The sequence below is a fragment of the Chiloscyllium plagiosum genome, unplaced genomic scaffold (genome assembly GCF_037043375.1).
Source record: "Chiloscyllium plagiosum isolate Xiang-an unplaced genomic scaffold, Cpla_swu_hap1 HiC_scaffold_37, whole genome shotgun sequence".
Classification (NCBI taxonomy): domain Eukaryota; kingdom Metazoa; phylum Chordata; class Chondrichthyes; order Orectolobiformes; family Hemiscylliidae; genus Chiloscyllium; species Chiloscyllium plagiosum.
Genome location: NW_028270175.1, coordinates 41070875 through 41093818, shown reverse-complemented (window position 1 = coordinate 41093818; position 22944 = coordinate 41070875). Strand labels below are relative to the sequence as shown.

The window sequence follows — 22944 nt, the reverse complement described above, 5'->3', positions numbered from 1 at the left end:
ACCAAATAGACAATGGAAGGTTCCACCTCAGTCATTTTTTAACAAGACCACATTCAAACGTAGACAGGAGGTTCAACAGATAAAGAATATTTAATCACTCAGTCTTTCTCTAGTGATTAAACAGAAAAGCCTTTATCTTTAACCAGATAAATAGCAAAACAAGACAGTAGACTTTGCACACCAATCAGTTCATTCCAATGAATGCCATATTTTGTTCATTACCCTACCTGATCTCTGAAAGGGAAGTGACACAGAGATAAGGAAAGAATATCTTAAGGGCAATAAAACAATAAAAATATATGATATGATTCAGTCCAGCGGGACCAAGATTTTTTTAAAATACCATGCTAATGTAGAATTGCATTTTCAGTGTAAAATGATCAATGCTCAAGTTAACATTTTTTGTTTAACTATCATTTATGAGAAACAATAGCTCACATTTTGCTGATGTGGCCTAGACTTCTCTTAATACTTTTGTGTGGCAATTGATCATGTTAATTGGTACGAACCAGAAACATGCAAGCACTGAGGAGAAATGGAAAGTTAGAGTGGGTGAATTCAATGTGAAATTGGGTGCAGAAAAAGAAGCCTAGATGGGGCAAAGAAGATTGGATTAACAGAAAAGGGTGAAGAAAAAGTAAAACATTTTAAGTTTAAACCTAACAACTGAAGAAATTAGACCGTACACTTCTGAAAGTTACTTTTCAGGATCAGAAAGGTTAATTGGCAGTAATTCATAAATTACTATAGTAAAAGAAAACTTAGAATTGAAATGTCAAGATTCTGTGGGGTTTAGACGTACTGACAACACACAAATATTTAATGTCAAAGTAGCTATATGTTTAATAATGATGTAGACAGTGAAATGCAATTTTTCCCAACAGTCAATATAGTTGCCAAATGCATTTAACAACTTCTTGATAATATGGTTTAAACTGTCTGCACATTAAAGTTGCTCTATTGTTATTTCTACATTGAAAACAGAACGGCCATGAGCCTTGTTTTTCTTTGGCAACACAGTCTGGCTCATTAGTTTGAAATTATAAAATACAGTAAAAGTAAATGCACTCCTGATGTAGGAGCAACTTGAGAAAAAATGTGATTAAATTACGCGCTGTAACAATCCTAGGATTTGGTGATTATCATTTTTATTTATTTGACAATTTTCCTTTTACATATTTGCCATTTATATCAGTGTGGAAACAGGCCCTTCGGCCCAACCAGTCCACACCGACCCTCCGAAGAAAATCCCACCCAGACCCATTTCCCCCTGACTAATGCACCTAACAGTATGGGCAATTTAGCATGGCCAATTCACCTGATCTGCACATCTTTATGACTGTAGGAAGAAACCCACACAGACATGGGGAGAATGTACAAACTCCACACAGTCGCCCAAGGCAGTGCTAACCACTGAGCCACCGTGCCACCCCAAATGTGCTAATTGCATATTGAAAGCAATTATGCACTTGTCATGGTTTAGGTCCTATTTTAAAAAGACAATCTTTGAACACAGGTTCTCAGCAACAACCTCAAGGAAATTTTACAATTCATTATCCAAGACATTTTCTAATCAACCTGTTCAAAGACAGTATTACACACCTCTGAGCTACATCTCACAGAATTATTGCTACTTTTGCATCAATAATTCATAGAAATATTCAATTAATTTCCCTACATAAAAAACAGAAAATAAGGGTAGGCCGATCTGCCCTTTCAGCCTGCTCCATCATTCAATATGATCACAGCTGATCATCCTATTCAATACCCTCTTCCCATTTTTGTCCTATACCCTTTGATCACTTTAGCATCAAGAATTATATTTAACTCCTTCTTGAAACACATTCAATAGCTTGGCTTCAACTACATTTTGAGGCAGACAATTTCACAAGCTCACCACTCTCTAGAAGACATTTCACCTCATTAGAATCCTAAATCATATCCTTAAACTGTGATACCTTTTTTCTGGGCTCCATGGTCACTAGGTACATCCTTCTTGCATTTACTCTGTCTAGTCCCGTTAGAACTTTATAGGATTCTACTAGATTACCCCATTCTTCTGAACGCCAATGAATCAAGTACTAAACGATCCAGTCTCACTTTACATGTCAGTCCTGTCATCCCAGGAATCAGCCTGAGAAATCTTTGCTGCATTCCCTCCATAGCCAGATCATCCTTCCTTCAATAAGGAGACCAAATGGTACACAATACTGCAAATGTGGTTTAACAAAGGACCTGTACAATTGCAGCAAGATATCCCTGCTCCACATATACTTTAATTTTCTATGCATACATAAACATGAAGTGAGTATAGTTTCCAGTGGTAAAAATCATGACTTGAATCACAAGGGGGTCTAAAGAAAACAAAAGGGTAAAAAGCAAAGTGCAAATGATAAATAATATCAAAAGGTGATATAAATAGTTAAAAATCACAACACCAGGTTAGAGTCCAAAGGTTTATTTGGATGCACTAGCTTTAGGAGCGCTGCTCCTTTATCAGGTGGTTGTACCACAATCGGAGTAAAATCGGACTTTTCAGTTTTCACAGACTTGGAGAAGCAGAGCAGTTCATGTCCCAAAGGCAAGGAATTTCTTGTGTATTTGAGAGAGTTTTCAAGAACAATGTGGTCTGGAACTAACAAGAGAAGTAATCATACTAGCTTCAGTGATTAGTAATTAGTTTGAAGTTGTCAACGATCTAATGACTGCAGAACACCTAACTAAAAAGTGACCAATAAAAGCTACAGAAACATTTCGAATATATTTTGGGCTAATGCTCTGAAGTTATGAATACAAATGACAACATGGCAGCTGGGGAATTTCAGTTCATTAAATGCATTTGGAATTAAAAAGTGCATTTCATTTCCATTCGTTTACAATTGGATTGCGAAAAAAGAAATCCCACCTGGTTCACTAATTTCTTTCAGAGAAGGAAACTGACGGAACTGCGGCCAGATATCACTGGAAACCCACAGCTGAAATGGATTATTGACTTGGTCCTTGTGACTGAAGATAATTGGGAATACTTCACTTGTCGTTTACACTGATGCAGTGGATTCAAAAATGCCCTCTGAAATTGCCTCAGCTTCATCCAACCACTCTGAAGAAATACATTAAATTATATCAAAGCTTATCATCTGGTATCAATCTAGGTACTGAATGTAGACACCCTACAAGGATTTCCTCAGCACCACAATTGAAATAGTTGACCCTCAGACTAGTCAAGCATCAGGTGGCTTAAGGATAGTTCAGACAAAGTGACTTTCACATACCACTCCATCCCATCTCTGAGCAAGTCTTGGCTCATTGGCAGCTCAGAGCCATTAGACATGATGCCACAAATGTATACAGTTGGCAGTGAGTACCCTGGGAATCCTCGACATGGACAGTGGGCACCATAGAATGTCATGGCTTCTAGCTAAGAGCAAAAATACCCCCTGCACATTATTCTTCCACATTGTACACCACTTGTGGAAAGCAAATAGGTAGCACAGAATGTAATCTTGCAGGTGACTTCAATGCCTGTCACATCTGCTGACATCACAGCACTACCTATGACCAAATTCTGAACAACAAAGACTGTTGGTGGCAGGTAGCAAGAGAACCAATGAGGAGAAACTTTGATCTCAACTTCAATTAATTTGTCAGAGTTATATCCATGATAGTCCAAGGTCAGAGGTTGAAAGTTCAAAAAGCAGCTAACTCATGGACCAACAAACACAAACTACTCACACAGCAAATACATATGCTGATTAATTATCGACTGCATCTTATATCAAAGTCACTTTGTCCCCGTTATACATTTTCAGTCTGTGAAATCTTGTAGATTATAAATCCTAATGCCAAAATCTGGGATCTCAAAACCATGCCCACCTAAGAGGGTTGGATATCTCAGAGACACAAAGGATGACTTCCGATCCCATCTTCAACTCTGACCAGGATTGTTAACATCTTGAATGAATCACACTTCCTTCCAATACATCTCACAGCTACATTTGCTCAACTAAACCCCTCTACTGCGCAATTAGAATGAAGATGGATTTGGACTGCAAACTTCTATAAAGACTCCCCGTTGTCCCCCAAAAATGCTATTTTGTGTTTGTTTTGTCTGATATTCTCCCTAATGAAATCAACAGCATCATTTATGAACACAGATGGAGCAGAAAGTTGCAAAGGGACATTGATGGATAGATTAAGTGAGGAAAGGGTTAATATGGCAACGTGTAAGGTCATTCAATTGGAAGCCAAAAACAGACTGATTGCACCATTATCTAAACTGTAAGAAACTGGGAACTGTCGTGCCATTTATAGCTCCATGTCAAGAAATACAAACGCTGATGAACAGGCATGAGAAAAATCATTAAAAGTTAATGGAACGTTAGTCTTCATCTCAAGGAAACTGGATACAAAGGGGTGAAAGTAAGACTGCTAGAGAGTCTGGGGTAATATCTCAATTTTGAGCACCATGTATGAGGCAGGATATTTTGGCCTTGCAACGGTGCAATGCAGATTCACTTGAACAATACTGTAATTAGAGAAGTTAAATGATAATGCAGATGGAGCTTGTAATGCCTTCAATACAGAATATTATGGGATCCGTCAAGTGAAGCTTGCAAAGGGAGTTAAGAATTTGATAGGTTGAATACAAAACTTTTCTTTGAAATTGTAGAGTTCACAACAATGACATGCAGCCATAAAATTAATGCTAGGACGTTCAGAAAGCATCTCTTCGCCCAAAGAACAATGAAAACCTAGAATACTCTCAAAAGCTGTAACTATATCATTAGAAAATTCACAATTAAGATATTGCTAGATTTTTGTTAGGTATTACGGAGATGAAGGAAAGGTGGGTAAACGGTATTGAGGCACAGGTAATCTAATTGAACAAAGAACTGATCAGCCAGCATCTGCACTTCAGCATCCGTATGAATGGCTTGTGTATTGCTGGAAATATACTTGTAAACTGAACCTGATCATATCTCATTAACGTTCTACAAATTAAATCTGCTAAACCAAAGAGGTAAAAATCTGTATTTGTTCCAGGTGGCCAAAGTCCAAGATGGTCAGCATTGAATACCCTATTTTCTGATGTGCAGTAACCGCTTTGATGAAGTGCAAGTTGAATGACCAGTTAAATTGCTCGTTAACATCAACTGAGGAAAGAGCCCATAACACAGCAGAACACCATGGTTCACTGCTGTGTGTTTAAATACAGGTCATTAAAGGTGACAGAGGGTGTATTAATAGAGGAACAGAGTGTAACAGCAAGGAGGTTATGTTAAACTGTATAAAATACTAGTTCACCCTCAGCTGTCCAGTTCTGGAGGCCACATGTTCGGAAGCATGCAAAGACATCAAACATACTGCAGAAATGATTTACAAAGATGGCCCCAGAAATGAGAGATTTCTCTTGTGAAGATAAATTGAAGAAGTTGAAATTGTTTCCTTGGAGAAAAAAGTACAGAGATGAAATTTGATACACTTATTCAAAATCTTAGCGGTAGAGACACAGTAGTTAGTTAGAGAGAACTGACCACATATATCCAAGGACCCTAAAAGAGGCTCCTGAAGAAATTGTGGGTGCCCTGGCTGATATATTTGCATCATCATTAGCCACAACTGAGGTCCTGGAAGACTGGAGGGTAGCAAATATGTTTTCCTTAATCAAGAGGAGCTGTAAAGAAAAACCTGGGAACCATAGACCAGTAAGCTTAATGTCTGTGATAGTTAAAAATCACACAACACCAGGTTATAGTCCAACAGGTTTAATTGGAAGCACACTATAACCTGGTGTTGTGATTTTTAAACTTTGTACACCCCAGTCCAACACCGGCATCTCCGAATCATGTCTGTGATAGGTAAGTTATTGGAGACGATTGTGAGGGATAAGATATACATGCGTTTGAAAAGACAAGGCTTGATTAGCAGTAGTCAGCATGGCACCGTGCATGAGAGGTCATGCCTCAGAAATTTTTTAACATTCTTTGATGAAGTGACCAGGAAGATTGATAAGAGCAGGGCAGTAGATGTAGTCCATATGGATTCCAATAAGGCCTCTAATAAGGTTCCACATGGCAAGCTACTCTGGAAGGTTAGAGCGCGTGAAATCCAGGGAGAGCTGGCAAATTGGATACACAGTTGGCTTGATGGTAGGATGCAGAGGGTATTAATGGAAGGCCTGTGACTAGTGGTGTACCTCAGGGGTCAATGTTGGGCTCATTGCTGTTTGTTATCAATATCAATGATTTTGATGAGAACGTACAAGGCAGGATTAGTAAGTTTGCAGATGACACTAAAATAGGCGGTATTGTGGACAGTGAGGGAGGTGATCAGAAATTGCAGCAGGACCTTGATCAGTTGGGGAAGTGGGCCGAGAAATAGTAAATAGAATTTAATATAGATATGTGTGAGGTCTTGCACTTTGGAAAGTCAAATCAAGGTAGGAGTTTCATGGTGAATGGTAGGGCTTTAAGGAGTACAGTGGAACAGACCCGTCTGAAAGTCGAGTCATAGGTAGACAGGGAAGTGAAGGTGGCTTTTGGCACACTGACCTTCATCAGTCAGGACATTGAGTACAGAAGTTGGGAAGTTATTTTGCAGTTGTACAGGACATTGGTGAGGCCGTACTTGGAGTATTGCATTCAGTTTTGGCCACCTTGTTATATGAAGGATATTATTAAACTGGAAAAAAGTGCAGGAGCAATTTTCAAGGATGTTGCCAGGATTCAACGGTCTGAGCTATAGGGAGAGGTTAGACAAGCGTGGACTTTTTTTCTTTAGAATGTAGGAGACTGAGGTGGACGGAGTCTTAGAGAAGCGTACAAGATCATGAGAGGCATGGATACAGTGAATGCAGTCAGTTTCTTTGCCAGGGTTGGGGAATCAAGGACTAGAAGGCATCAGTTTAAGGTTAGAGGGGAAAGAATAAAAAGGGAACCTGAGGGGCAACCTTTTTATGAAGAGGATGGTGTGCATATGGAATGAGCTGCTAGCAGAAGTGGTTCAGGCGAGTACATAAACAACATTTAAAAGGCATGGGCCAAGTGCAGGGAAATTGGGTTAGCGTGGAGAGGCATTTTAGTCAGCATGGACGAGTTTAGGTGAAAGGGCCTGACTCTGTGATGAAGGACTCTAATGACTCTGTAATTGCAACCACTCAAGAAAATATTACGATCTTGAGGGCAGAGACTTAAAATAAATGGCAAAAGAAACAAAAGCAAACGAGAGAAAACATTTTCATGCACCAAGTGGTTAAGATCAGAGATTGGACATTTAGAGAAGAATCTGAGAGGAAACGTTTTTTCAGCCAGAGTATGAAAGTGATCTGGAACTCAATGCCAAAAGGGTAGTAAAGGCAGAAATCCTAAATCATATTTAAAACCTACTTGGAAATACCTTGCAAGTGCCCTAACGTACAAGGCTGGAGACCAGAAGTCAGATAGTAAGATTAGGCTGCATGTAATTGTAGTTGTTGGGCCAGTGCTGTAAATTTTCTGATTGCTCTGACCTACGCTAAGTAGAATTGAATAAATACTCTTCTTGTGACTAAATCAGAATCTAATTTCAGTTCAACATTTCTACTTTGTACACAATACATGCATATCAGATGTTAATTCCTCTCTCAATGCATCCTGCAACCTTCAAAGATCTACAGGCAGTCTTCCCTGCATATACCTGGAGAACAATGCAATTGCCTTCCCATATCCCTTCTTTCAAAATGCAAAACCTTATACTTCTGTGCTTATCTTCAACACCACACTAAAATGTTGAATACTTGCTTAAGAAATGGAGCCGGATTTGAAACAACAATCTTCCAACTCAATTGATGATAAACAACATAACTAAACAGATCCAAATGGACAGGTCTTTCAGTGCAGAAGCTTTTAGAGCAGAATTCAAGACCTGTGGACAGCACCCAAGAAGCTTGACCAAAATTCTTCAGCTTCCACTGTCAACACAATTCAAAAGTGCTGCCACAACACCTGTCTTTTCATAAATACATGTAATAATTTACAATACTTTCGATGAAGGTGAAACAAGAGGTACTGTCCAGTCAGAAATATACAGCATTTGGGAGCTGTATCCTCAAGAAATCATGTTGAGTGATTTCGAAAGCCCAGCCTGCAGAATGAGCTAGATGCAATTACACTCTGAATTGGCAATTTTCAAGCAACAACGAGACAGATATTTGTGGAAGAGTACTGACAAAGGGTAAAAGGAGACTTGAATATAGTAAAAACCATTAAGCAGATATGCCACATGTGAAATCAGCTATAAACAAATAAAGTAAAGCAGGCTGCAGAATGGCTCAGAGGTTAGCACTGTTACCTCACAGCACTAGGGACCAAGGTTTGATTCTACCTTCGGAAGACTACCTGTATGGGGTTTGCACATTCTCTGTATCTGCGTGGGTTTCCTTTCGGGGTCCAGTTTCCTCCCAAAGATGTGCAGATGAGATGGATTGGCCAAGCTAAATTGTTTATGGTGTCCAAGGATGTGTAGGCTGGTTGGATTAGCCATGGGAAATGCAGGTTTACAGGGATAAAGGTAGGGGAGTGGATCTAGGTGGGATGTTCTTCGGTGTATCTGTGTGGATATGATAGGCCAAATGGTTTACTTCCACACTGTACAAATTCTTGAAGTAAGGAATAAAATATTTGAAGTAAAACACTAATTTTTAAAAAAACTCATTTGGGGTATGGGCATCACTGGCTTGGCCAGCATGTATTGCCCATCTCTAACTACCCAAAGACTGTTGTTAAGATTCAACCACATCTGTGGGTCTGGAGTCAAACATAGGCCAGACCAGGTAAAGGTGGCACATTAACTTCCCTAAAGGACAACAGTAAACCAGAAATCAACAGTGTTCACCATTAGGCTCAGTTTTATTCCAAATTTCACATCTGCCATGGTAGGATTTATGAAGTTGCTCACCCTGGACGGGAGAACAAAAGAACAGAGCATTTCTCAAATAAAACGTAGTTACCTACATTAAAAAAACTACAGACAGTGATATTTCAGATTTTGAAAATGTAATTTGTTAATTAAAATAAAACAGCAAGCAATAAGCAGCATATGGGAGCTAGCAGGCACCAGTATAAGTCACCTTAAGGGCATCTGCACTAAATACCTAAAGTTAAAGTACCACCAGTTCAAAAGCTACATAAGCTGGACTCCACATGTTAGACACTGCAATGCATCAGCAAGGAAGAAAGTCACTTGAACTATGTTCCAGGAAGTAGTCACAGCACTCAAGTTTAAAAAAAAAACTGTCCACATTCTAAGGACTGCATTAGTTCAAGATAGCTAGCTTACCTCCTCCACAGCAATTAAAGCTAGTCTACTCAGCAACGTCACATCCCATGAATGGAAAAAGGAAGTTTGATTTGGGCTGTGGTCACAGACAGGCAAATGGGGCTTATGTATGGCAGGCGTGGAGATCTTTGCACTTCTCTAACAGGTTTGAGATGCTTGCAGTCTGTGTGGAAGAAAGCAAGCACTACAAGGAGGATGAACAAATTAACCACAGACTGTGGTGTAGGAGACTATTCAACGTTGGGGACTAAATAAGAAATTTAAGTAAGGATAGCTGGGCATGTGAGTTCTGAAGACAATGCTGCCTGCTCTGTGCAAGGGTTAATAACCTCTCTTTGCGGCCTAAGGGGAGGTTTCAGCAGGAGAGAAACACACCAATTGCCATGGTACCCATGGGTAATAATACATAATAGGTAGAACTACAATCGAGTTTCCAACGAAGGATGACAAGCAACCAAAGGATAAATCTATACCACAAACAGTCATGCCCGCGTCATCAGTACCCTAGCACATGGTCAAAATAAATCAAAGTTGAACACATTGTGGGAGAAATGGTTTTAATTCATGGGGTACCAGTAACAGTAGGGGGGAATGAGGGAGCTGTACTTTGGGATGACTTTACATCAACTGTGTTGGGATTAGAGTCCTGAAAAATTGAAAAACTAAACAATATAGGGTGGATGCAAATGAGGAAAAATTTAGATAGCAAAGTGAAAATCACAATACAATCGTACAAATTAGTAATGCAAACCATGACAACTAGAATGTGGCAGGAAGGAACACAGCATACAATGTTGAGAGTACACAAGCTTATACGGTAGTATAGGAAGAGAAATGGGAAATAGTGAGGATTGCAGATGCTGAAGATCAGAGTCAAAAAGTGTGGTGCTGGAAAAGCACAATAGGTTAGGCAGCATCCAAGGGGCAGGTAAGTCGATGTTTTGGGCACATTTCTGATGAAGGGCTTAGGCCTGCTTTGCTTTTCCAGCGCCACACTTTTCAACTAGGAAAAGAAATGGTAAACAGATAAAATTGATCATCCCTATTGTTATGGGGGATGGGGGCAGATGTCTTATATGGAAATTTGAACAGGTTGAAATTAACAAGAATAAAAGTTGCTTTTATTGAAACACAAGAGGTTTGAGAGGATTTGACAATGTAGACGTGAGAGGGTTGCTCCTTTCATGGGAGCAAATAAAAGTAGGAGGCAGAGTTTTCGAAGACGGTGATAGTCCTTTAAAATACAAAGTAAAAAAGAATTGTCTAGTGAGCCATTGGAATTTTCTAACCTAGCAAGTTGTGTTGAATCATTGAATTTTATTCAATCCTGTGTGTGTGTGTGTGTGTGTGTGTGTGTGTGTGTGTGTGTGTGTGCGCGCGCGCGCGAGCGAGAGAGCGATTTTGAACTGTTGGTACTATTAAAGTTAAGCAGAACACAACAGGAAAGAAGTTGAGGCCAGATCAAATCAGACATGATCTTGTTGAATGGCTTGAATAAATGTCTACTTGAATAAAATGTTTCCACTATGTTCTCAGGTGACACCTTTTGATCCATAGAGTTTTGATAATAACACATATTTTGGATTTGATCCTAACAAGAAACCATCTAGACGTAGGTTTGCTTGCTGAGTTAGAAGGTTCATTTTCAGACGTTTCATCACTACACTAGGTAACATCTTCAGTCAGCCTCCAGAGGAAGCCTTTGTCCGGAGGCTGACTGAAGATGTTATCTAGTATGGTGACAAAACATCTGAAAATGAACCTTCCAGCTCAGTGAGCAAACCTACATCCAGAATCTCAACCTGAGCTACAACTCGCTAAAATCATCTTGAATCCATGGACTTGTTCCCTACCATTGTTTGAAATGTTTTTAAATTAGATTAGATTCTCTACAGTGTGGAAACAGGCCCTTCCGCCCTTCAAGTCCACACTGACCATCCGAAGAGAAACCCCCCTATATTTATCCCTGACTAATCCACTTAACACTATGGACAATTTAGCATGGCCAATTCACCTAACCTGCACATCTTTTCTTTTCACTATTCCTCTGTACTTCATACTCTGAATGGTGGTTGGGGGGGGGTGTCAGAGTATATTTCCATGTTTTGGCAGAGGTAGTGGTGCACTGATAATGTCACTAAACTAGCAATCAAGAAACCCAGGCTAATATTCTGGGGATATGCTTTGAATCCCAGCATGGTTGGTGCTAAAATTTTAAATTAATAAAAATCTGAAATAAAAGCTAGCTTAATGATAGTCACATAACCAGTGCCAATTGTTGTAAAAACCCATCTGGTTCATTACTGTCTTCCAGGAAATAAAATCTACCATTGTCACCTGATGTGGTCTATACGTCACTGAGGGCCTGGAACCGCGTAATTAACTCTTACACAGACACTTAGGGATAGGGAAATAAACAAACAAACAACTGTCCTAGCCAGCAACACCCACATCCCATAAACAAATTTTGAAAATTTAATTTTAAAACCCAAGTAGTTTGATGATCTTAAGAATTATGGCTGAAGAAATATAGTCTCTCCAAACAAATCTGAAAAATTAACAAGTCGGAAGCGGAAAGTTCCTATTTGCTAACAACAGAAAGACATTCCAACAAAGAAATGTGGACTACAAGATAATGAACGTCTAACAGTTTTTGGGACAATGGCATAAGATGTTGGTGAAGAGAGATAATCAGTTAAGCGCTTGTAACAGTTAGAATGATAACATCTCCAATTAAGCAAGGAATTCAATACATCCTCTATTCCACAAAAGACCAAGATACAGCAGCCGAACTAGACCATTTGGCCCATTAGGCCTGTTCTGCCATTCGATCATAGTTGACGTGTTTCTCAATGCATTCTCCAGCCATTCTTCCCATAACCCTTGACCCCTTAGAAATGAAAATGCAATCCATCTCTGCCTTGAATCCACTCAGTGACTTCGCCTCCACAGCCTTCGGTGGCAATGAGTTCCACAGATTCACCACCCCTGGGCTGAAGAAATTCCTCCTCTCAGCTCTAAAGTGTCATCCCTTCACTCAGAATGCTTAAAAGCATGAAAACAGACCTTTTTTTTTTCCGCTTACAATGCTTAGTCTCTGAATGAAATCTTGTATTTAATGTCACATTACTTTGCATTTTGATAACAGTACATGCAAGATAGGCATCGCGTAGCAAAGAAACTATACAATTCAAAAGTCATATTTCAACACAAATATCAACTCAGCCAAATTTACTAGTCTCAAAAGAATATGCATGGCCATCAAAAACACGACACAGACTATTATTTTTTAATTTCTCTCAATTTTTGTTTCCCAATATCACGCTCCAAAACATAATTGGAAAAGTTCTGCAGCAAAAGCAAAGTTCAGTAATAGATTCCAACATACTTACACTGTGACATACGCATACTGTCCACAGAACTGCTGCTGAATAATATTCTGTACATCTGGATTGTTCTGTTTTGATAGTGTGTCCTCTAATAGTGACATAAAAAGCTTGGAGAATTCTTGAGCATCCTGTAATTCCATGCAAAAGATTCAAATATTTAACAAATATCATGAAAATAGCTATTTTAACTACTGAAAAAAAAAAGCGATTCATTATTTAACTGTTAAGCATAGAAAAAAAATCTTTGAAAGGTCATCTGTCAAGTGCAGAATCAATCATATAGTCTACGAAATCCTAACAACCAACTTAAAGTTGTGATCAACTGGACATGATTACCAACTTTCATCCTCATTTACAGTTAGAAGTTAAGCACTATGAAAAGCAGAGTGGACCATTCACTGTAAATCTCTGAATATAACTTCTCCTCTAGCACTCTGTACTTGCCAAGAAAGACTAAACATTATCAAAAGTTTATAACAACAGTTGCACCAAGGCACTAACGTTTATACGGTTCTTGAAAATCTAGCACTAAAAAATGGCACGTAGAACGCCAGTTAATGGCATTAAAAACACTGGCATGCTACTTCCACAAACTACATTTAGATATTTTGAATTCAAACATGCTGCATTATATGGTAATGGCTTTATTTGATTCAGTATCTGAAATATTTTGCTTTTGCAGAAGATATTTCAATGAGTGCTCACTGATACAGAATTTAGATTACTGACTACTTTTTCTGTACTTCTGCCAGAATGTCACTTGCCTGTCCACATATACACTCTCCTATCCTAGATAAAATGTCCTCAAAATGATCCTTTTCACCTTCATCACCTCCTCCACCCTTATCCCCTACTGATATTATCTGCTGCCTTTACGTTCATGCATTCCAGTTGGTCAAAGGCACTCCTTGTTCTAAGCATTTTTTCTTAATCTTAATCTTTTAGATCTAAACTTCCCTTGGCAATTTTCCATCTTAACCAAATTTGATGAAGAACCTTCACATATTTTCAATTATTTTGCACATTTCTAGCAACTGACTGTTCACATTTCATTAATTCAAAGGCCATTTTTGGATTATCCACTGTAACATCAATTGAATTTGTTATTTACAACATACAAGATAAGGCCACAATGCAAGCACAAAGTATCCTTTAAATTGATATTTAATACACAATAAGTTATAATCCTGACCACAAGCCAACAGAATTTGCTTAAATTGGATCAATATTAGTTAAAATGTTTATTTTTAATTACAAGATACAGAAAACCTAATACACATAATATTCCTTCGCAAACTAGTTACAATGATTTACATGCATTTACCTGCTGTTGCCCTGTATCCAGGCCCAGTGCTTTTACAAAACCAGAAGGATCAATATATCGTCTATTACTACTTTGCAACAAAGCAAACAAGTACTGAAGGTGCTCACAGATGGATTGTGGTTCAAATTCTGAAATAGAAAACACCATTTTAGTATCTGATTATTATTGTATTAAATAATGCCTTTCTTCTAGAATGTCTCATTTGAATGCAATATAGACTGGAGGGCAGTACTAAAGTGATCTCTTTATTGTAAGACAGATATAAATGGTTAAATCTTGATAGTTAAAACATATTTGTATGAGACTGGCAGGATTTCTATTGATCATACTGCCTCTGCATTCCAGCGTACTGAACACAAAGAACATTTCACTCCTGACTCAACACAATACTACAGTGCAGGTATACTGAAATGGGGCCAAGACTAACAGTACACAGTACTTTTGCATAGTTTATGAATCAGCTGTGTAAACTGGTCAGCTCAGCCTTTTAGCAAAGTCTTCAACTGTCATTTTAAAGCTCGTAGTTTTAATGGTTTTGAGATCTCCATCCTTTAACTTAATGATCATTCACAGCTCCTTTCCAAACCTGTTACAATCCTTTTGCACTGTATCTACAAAGTGCAAGTTCACATTGTTTGTAGAAAGGCAACACTCACACAAGAAATTGCTTTCATCTTTCATTTGCAGCCCTATCCTTCCCATCCAATTTAAGATAACTTCAAATAATATCAATTTGCAGTCCACCTAAGAATGATGCAGTTTAGGATGCCTACAACAAGGCTATAATGTAACAGATACCTCTTGTACAATGATGTTTTTAAATTATTCTAAAACTTTGTGGTGATGGAGAAAACTTGAGATCATCTGAATTAATTAATCAATAGATAGCCTTTATAGGGAGGTCAGCCAAGTACAGAAGGGAGAAAGAAATAGAAGGTTATGCAGATATGGCTGGATGAAGTAGGATGCAAAGAGATTGATGTTCAGTCACTGACAATACAAATCAGATTGAATGTTACAGCACAGAAAGGGGCAACATACAACTGAAATGAATACAAAATAAAAGAATTGTAAAGGTAGGAAACAAAGTGATTTGAAGATCACTACTAAGCATTCAATGCAAGAATTCAGTCAGAGAAGTTATTGCTAAGTTACATTTACATATGTGCAGCAAAAGGAATTCAACAAAGAAACATTTAAATTACAAGAGATCACTTAAATTATTTCAGCTCTGGCAAAAGTTTATGTATTCTTGTGAAGCATATTTTCAAAAAGGGAATGATCATTTTGAAAGGATCCAATGGAGGATGCATTAGGTTTCGGTTTAAAAATATCATTTGCAGCCCTATCCTTCCCTTGCACCACATGTCTAGCTTTCACAGCAAGAGATCAATTTCAAACTTCCATGGCTTCCACATTAACAGAATTTGCATTTTTACAGTTAATGCGTGATTCAATAACCAAGCAGAAACCAACAGAAAAAATTAGAGACACATCTCCTGACCAATAAATACATTTTAAGACCAACTCTCACTATGACAGTTACCACCTTCATCAAGCAATGGAGGAATACAATATTCCCTAAAACAACTCAGCATAAAAGGAACGTCAACCCAGGATAGCTAAACCAGTTCTCTGAGCTATCATTCAATAAAGGTTTTCCCACACACTGCTACAAAGCACATTAGAACCTCAATGTACTTGGACATTTTCATCAGCAACCTATTTTTAAATCTTTTAATGGGAACTACCAAAGAGGATCTATTCAGATCACATTTTAACAAAATTAACAATTACGTTCATAATCATCCAGGCCATGCCCAAACATCTAATAAAAGAGTAGAAAATATTATAAACTACTGTATTGCAGTAGAGTCAAAGACAATTCAGTTTTCCGCAATTTCCTTAAGACCAATTCACTGCCATTACTTGCCTGCATCATCCTCAATCGCTTCTCCAGTCCCTATTTCCTTTCGAGGACTATGGCAGAGATACAGTGCTTGTCGCAACTCAAGGTTGTGAAACCAAACCTGAAGCAGGGTGTTAACGTAACAAGTAGCTCCAAGATTAGTTAATCCAACAAAGGTATTCTTCAAAAAAAAAAGAAAAAAAAACTGTTTGAATTAGGAGGAAGAATATTTTATAACAATGTGAGGTTTCAGAGTTTGTAAAACTGCCAAAGTACACAGGTGATCAAATATAAAAGGACTTTAAAAAGACATCAGCTCAACTGATCAAAACAGGGTTAAAAAAAATTAAGAGACGAGTTCATAGAATACACTAGGAGGAGGAAATGCAGGACTGAAAGTAAAAGCATTTCTGCACAACTGTCCAAAACTGTATTTCTCATAAGTAATTGAGCATATAATTTCCATATTAATTTTCTCACCATTCACATTTGTACATTACTTTATGCATGCGTTTGCAAAATATATTTGAGTGTAAAATACCAGTGCTATAACCATGAGTAGCTAGCAATTTTCACCATTGACAATTACTTGTTGTCAAGCAGAAAAGTTAAAAAATAATCCAACACTATTTCACTTGAGTAATATGAACACCCAAATTGCACAGTGAAAAGCACCACCTCCTCAACAACCCATAAGCTTGTGCAAGTGTCATATAAAATCTCTCCTGTCCCAAAACTTTGGGACCTTTTAAATCTCTATTCCACAGTTACAAAGGTATTACAAATGATTCAGAGCTGCTAGCATAGTTTCCATGAGGTTATGCAATTTAGTTCACCCAAAATTGAGTTCGTGAACTTTTTTTTGCGCTGCTTTCAAAAGGTTGCATTAGAAGCTGGCCTTATCACTAATTCAGTCTTTGCCCTAAATTAAATTAATTGCCATGGCAAGTTTCTACTGATTGCACCTACTTACAAACCCAAAAGTGTTTTTTAAATGAAGCTTTTATGATGCAAGAGTCATCTTTAAGAAAATCTCTCATTTACAACAGAACTGAATTTCCACTGACATAACTGGCAAATGCTTCAGTACATTTTTCTTTGTCCTTTCCAGTTGGAATTTGATTACTCTCAAACACAATCTGCTCAGACCTAATAAGTACAGCTTAAAATACTTATATTTAGCAATAAGTTAATATTAGCAAGTTTTGAGAAGATGAGTAGCTCAGACTGAAATTCTGGATGTACGTTTGCTTGCTGAGCTGGAAGGTTCATTTTCAGACGTTTCATCACCATACTAAGTAAAATCAGTGAGCCTCTGGATGAAGCATTGGTGGTATGGCCTGTTTTCTATTTGTGTGTTTAGGTTTCCTTGGGTTGGTGATGTTATTTTCTGTTCTTTCTTTTTCTCAGGGGGTGGTAAATAGGATCAAAGTCAATGTGTTTGTTGAAAGAGTTCTGGTCGGAATGCCATGCTTCTAGGAATTCTCGTGGGGATCTCCATTTGGCTTGTCCTAGTTGGATGTGTTGTCCCAGTCAAAGTGCTGTCCTTACTTATTTATATGAGAAGATATTAGTGAAAATAAACTAAAGAATTGAACTAATGAACATACAGCTAATGAACCTGAAAGACCCTATACAGACAACAAGCAAAACTAATCTCATCTACAAAATATCTTGCAAGAACTGTAACAAACACCACATTGGACAAACGGGCAGTTAACTAGCCACCAGGGTACATGAACATCAACTAGCCACAAAAAGACATGAACCACTCTCACTAGTATCTTTACATACAGATGAGGAAGGACACCACTTCAACTGGGACAACACATCCATCTTAGAACAAGCCAAACAGAGACATGCACGAGAACTCCTAGAAGCATAGCATTCCAACCAGAACTCTATCATCGAACACATAGACTTGGATCTCAGTTACCACCCCCTGAGAAAAAGAAAGAACAGGAAATGGCATCACTCCCGGAAATGACATCACCAAACCAAGGAAACCTAAACACACAAATAGAAAAGGGGCCTTACCACCAGTGCTTCATCAGGAGGCTCAGTGATGTTACTAGTATGGTGATGAAACGTCCGAAAACAAACCTTCCAGGTCAGCGAGTGAACCTACATCCATAAACTAATATTTCTGGAATATTAATAAAATTGCACTAGGATATCATTTAAAGGGATCAAGAAATTAAAATGTGAATTCAAAGAAAAAAAATGTTCTCAGAAAACTGCACTTATCCCTGGAAGATTTAAATGCTAGTTATATAAATAAGCTTGTGCAGAAGGTTAAACCAATTATCAATTCAGAAAATCAGTAAAATTCTTACTGCACTTTATGTCCAGATGGTAGATTCCACCTGAAACACCACATTTTTATGTTTTTGCAATAAACTATTCCCAAAGCGCATTGTACTTACCTTGCATCTCCTTTCAGAGTTTGGATCATCAATGTTGTGGAAGCTATTTTCATCAATTTCTCCCAGCCAAACATGTTCACCAAGACCTACTAAGCAGTTTGGGTTTCCTCTACAGTTGCGTCTAGATTGTGGAAGGGGAAAGCAAACATCAATAGTGAAACCTTGAATGAATCTTTTAGAAAATTGCAATAAACATTTTGTGACCAAGAAACTGTTATAAATGTATAATGTGTATTATCTAATCTTACTACTTTAGCTTGTGATTTCTTTATTGTCCATTATAAAAGCCTTCATTTATAAATTCTCTTGGATGGTCTCTATCAATTACAATCTCCATTAGGTGAACTATAGCAGCCAAAATAGAGAAGCATCTTGTATATCAGAGTCAGAAAGCAAGAACAGAGGAAAAACAACCAATTTCCCAAGAATGAACAGTCTGGAAAATGTACATTGGAGACAAGAAAAATACTACAGTTTGATTCTGCCGGTACTCACCCCACATTTTCACTATAAAATATAAGTAGAACATCAGACAGTTTCTGATTTTCATAGAACCAAAACTATGAAGTCTACAGAGGAATTCTAATTCTTACTGGTTAACTTCATGATTGGCAACTTAAATCACATTTTATTTTATTCACTAATTCTCATGTAATTTGTCAGTGCCCAAGTAGATCAATTTAAAAGGTTAGCTCATCCACATGAGCCGCCTGTCACTGTTCTCTACTTCACCCTATGAACATATCTCTTTACTTCTTTAACATGTGCTAATCTACCTGGCACACCCTAAATAAGTTTTTGCTATCATATAGTTCTTAACACCACGTGGCATTCCACACAGCTACCTAGTGAAGAATTTTTTTTTAAAAACTGAAATTCCTTATTGATGGCTTTAACATATAATTTCTATGTATGATGCTTGGTTTTACACTCTCCCATAAGTGAAAACAATCCTACGTCCACCCTATGAAGTCTTTTATATTTTAAACAGCTCTATTAACCATCACTTCAGATGGTTGCACCCCGTCAAGTTCTACTATCACTTTTATAATTACGTTATGCATTTTCCCCAGTGCTCTATAGCCCTCATGCAAATATGAGGGCGAGACCGCACAGTACTTGGAGCGTGGCCTAAACAAGGCTCGACATAATTATGGACATAACTTCTCTGCTTTTGAATCCCATTCTACTGGAAATGTTCCAAGATGCTGTTGCATTTTCATGGTGTAACTAAACTACATTTCTCATTTTAATAATCTGTGCCTATTCTGAGAGTTTGACACTGTTTTTGTGTATCTGGTATAGTGAAACCTGCTTCACTGTGCTAATTTAAATGAAGTGCAAACTGGTGTTAAATCACAAACCCAGTTTTAAAAGCCACAAATTATTCACATGTAATTAAGAAAGAAACACTTTTGCAAACATAATTGTCATTTTATCAAAATGAACTCAACATTCCACAGCATGTTATTAAATTTTTAAGTTTAAACAACATGAATTAAAATCAGCAAATAATAGTAATACCAGGTTGCTGAGTATCTAGCATAACACAACAATGTCTATTATAAAAATCTGACCTTGTTTGGGCAGAATTCCAGAAAGAAGCACGAGACATGGGATGGAGCAACCAGACCTCAAGACTACAAAGAGGATTTGGTGCTTTTGTTGGACATACAAGAGGAAGAAAAGGAGGAGTAAGCCTTAGCTGCAAGACTAAATTAAATGTCGACTTTGGTAGCAATGACAGATAATGAGAACATATGCAGTTTGTAAATGAGGATACATCACAATGCAACCCGGTTCTATTTGAACTGGCTAAGATTCAGAACTACTCTTCCACAGGACCTAATTCTAATAAAACATTTGGTGAAGAAACTTAAGTAACCGCACCCTTTCCTGATCTAACAAGATCTGCAGGAACATGGCATTATATGAACCCCAGGTTCCAGCAGGGCTGCCTTGAGAAAGCAAACATTTCTTACAGACTGTAGCAGCATAACAGTTCATTGGTTTTTGAAGGTTTGATATCAATTTATAATCAAAAAATGTGGGGGTAAGAGGAGGTAAATAGGCAGAGGAACAGGGAGTGTTGAGGAAGTGGTAAGGTTGCAGAAAGACTTGAGTAGGCTAAGAGAATGCACAAAGAAGTGGCAGATAGAATACATTATTGTAAAGAGCAAAGTCGTCCATTTTGGTAGGAAGAATGGAAACTTAGCCTATTTTCTAAAAGGAAAAAACTCTGGAAAGCTGAAGCACAAAAAGGGACTTGGGAGCTCTAGCTCTCTTAAGGTTAAGGTACAGGTTCAGTCGGCAGTTAGGGAAGTAAATACAATGCTTGCATTCATTTCAAGAGGGCTAGAATTCATGAGCAGGGATGTACTGCTAAAGCTGTATAGGACTTTGGTCAGACCATATTTGGAATATTAAGAGTAGTTATGTGCCCAATATCAAAGGATGGATGTGCTGGCTTTGGAGGTGGTCCTGGGGAAGTTTACAGAAATGATCTTAGGGATGAAGAGTTTGTCACATGAGGTCTCTGGGTCTGTATTTGGAGTTTAGAAGGATGAGGGTAATACTGAGAGGCCTGGATATAGTGGATGTGGAGAAGATGTTTTCACTAAGAGGAGAGACTAACACCTGAGGGCACAGCCTCAGAATGAAGAGACGTTCCTTCAAATACCAACAAATTTAAGAACAGCCGCTTCCCTGTTGCTATCAAACTTATGAATGGGCCTCTCATATTAGAGCTGATCTTTCTCTGCTCCTTCTCCGTAGCTTAACATTATATTCTGCATTCTGTTTCATTACCCTAATGCACTTATGAAAGGCTTGTCTGATTTGCACATAATACAATACTTTTCAGTGTATCTCAGTATATGTGACAATAATAATAAATCAAATCAACTGAGATGGAGGAATTCCTTCAACCAAAAGGCAGTGAATCTGTGGAACTCATTGTGGCTCTTGATTAGGAAAGGGATCAAGGGCTACAAGGAGAAGATAGGAGAATGGGACTGAAAAACATATTGCCACGATTGAATGGTGGTGCAGACTCCTTGAGCCAAATGGCCTAATTCTGCTCCTATGCCTTATATTCTTATGGATGGGCGAGTCAGACAAAATAAACAAGTCTTCGAAAGCTAACAGAGCATACTTAAAATGAAGAAAAAGTGGGGGATCCAAGATGGCGGTGACCCAGCAAGACTGAGTCTATAGTGCTCCTCCCAAGACTTGGGTAAAGTGGGTCACCCACCCCCTACCAAGCTCACCAAATCATTTATAATAGTTGTGTAATTTAATTAGTTGTGTAATATTACATTTAAACAATTTAATCCTAAGTTAAAATGACTAAAGGGAAGGGAGCCCGCAGCTCTCAGCAAGCAGGAATCCCTCCCCCACCCTCTCCAGCTGCAGCAGAGGCATCCACAGCCGCCCCGGGGGACTTACCAACAGTAACAAGCCTTGCAGAAATGCTTTCCAAGCTTGACTCGAAGATCGATGCCTTTATTGTAGAATCCAGAAATCGTTGGGAGTCGCTCTCGGCCGCGCTGCAGAAGCACGACCGAGAGATTCAAGAAATTGAACGCCGAGTCGGAGGGGCAGAGCTAAAGGCCGCGACCTCCGAAAATACCGCTCAATCGGCCGTGGATCAGGTCTGGACTCTCGAGCAGCGAGTCCGGACCTTGGAAAATCATATTGACGACCTCGATAATCGAGGTCGCCGAAAAAATATTCGTTTGCTGGGCCTTCCCGAACGGGAAGAGGAAGGCCAGCTTACAGCTTTCCTGGAGCAGTGGCTGCCAGGTAAGGGTGGAATGGGCCTACCGGGTCGCAATACGCAGGCCCGGCTCGAACCAGCGCCCGCACCCGGTCCTGTTCCAGCTGCAGAGCTACAAGGAGAGGCAGATACTCCTAGAAGCCTCTAGAAATCTCGGAAAAGACCCCCAAGCTATGATCTACAAAGGATCCAAGATCATGCTATTTCAGGACTTTTCCCCGGCTCTGGTTCGAAAGAGGAAGGCATTCGATGAGGTGAAGAAGCGTTTAAGGGACCTAAATAATCAGTACTCCTTATGCTACCCAGCGATGTTACGCTTTAACCATGAAGGATCCGTATATAACTTTGGATCACCAGAAAAGGCTAAGGAATTCTTGGACTCTCTTAGATAAACTGTAAGACATAATGGATGTTGGTCTGCCTTTCCCCCCCGCTTTGGTTTATATCCCCCCCTTTTTTTTTTCTCTTACCTTACTGTTTAACATTATCATGGGGGGTGGGGAGAGGGATTTGATATTCTCCCCCCCCCCCCGGGGTTGTTTTCTGTTATTATTTTATGTATATATGAGGGATGTATGTATATGTGTGTGTGTGTATATATATATAAAAAAGCTGGGGGGTTTGGTTAATGTTGGTGGGGGGAGGTGGTTACCTTATTCAATTTTACCTCTGTCTCTAGGAGCGGGGTTGTTTTCCCTTCGTTATTTTGTATTATCATATTTAATTATTATTTGTTGAGGTGGTAATTTTATAGTTATATGTTTATATATGGTATTAACATTACCAAATATACCCAGGTGTTG

At 38.5% G+C, this 22944-nt stretch overlaps 1 protein-coding gene across 2 annotated transcripts in view; it reads right to left on the bottom strand.

The window, feature by feature from the left end:
• Positions 1-22944, bottom strand: part of usp48 (ubiquitin specific peptidase 48) — a 130935-nt gene that overhangs the window by 95232 nt on the left and 12759 nt on the right. Inside the window, exons 2-6 of one of the 2 annotated variants that reach the window (XM_087980644.1) lie at positions 19941-20022; positions 18364-18484; positions 15962-16118; positions 14029-14156; positions 12708-12832 (exon numbers count right to left, since the gene is read on the bottom strand). In XM_087980644.1, coding sequence (XP_087836770.1) covers positions 12708-12832; positions 14029-14156; positions 15962-16118; positions 18364-18484; positions 19941-19978 — 569 coding nt within the window. In that variant the 5' untranslated portion in view covers positions 19979-20022. The remainder of the gene's footprint in view (positions 1-12707; positions 12833-14028; positions 14157-15961; positions 16119-18363; positions 18485-19940; positions 20023-22944) is intronic. The other variant, XM_043675526.2, reaches the window with a different exon arrangement.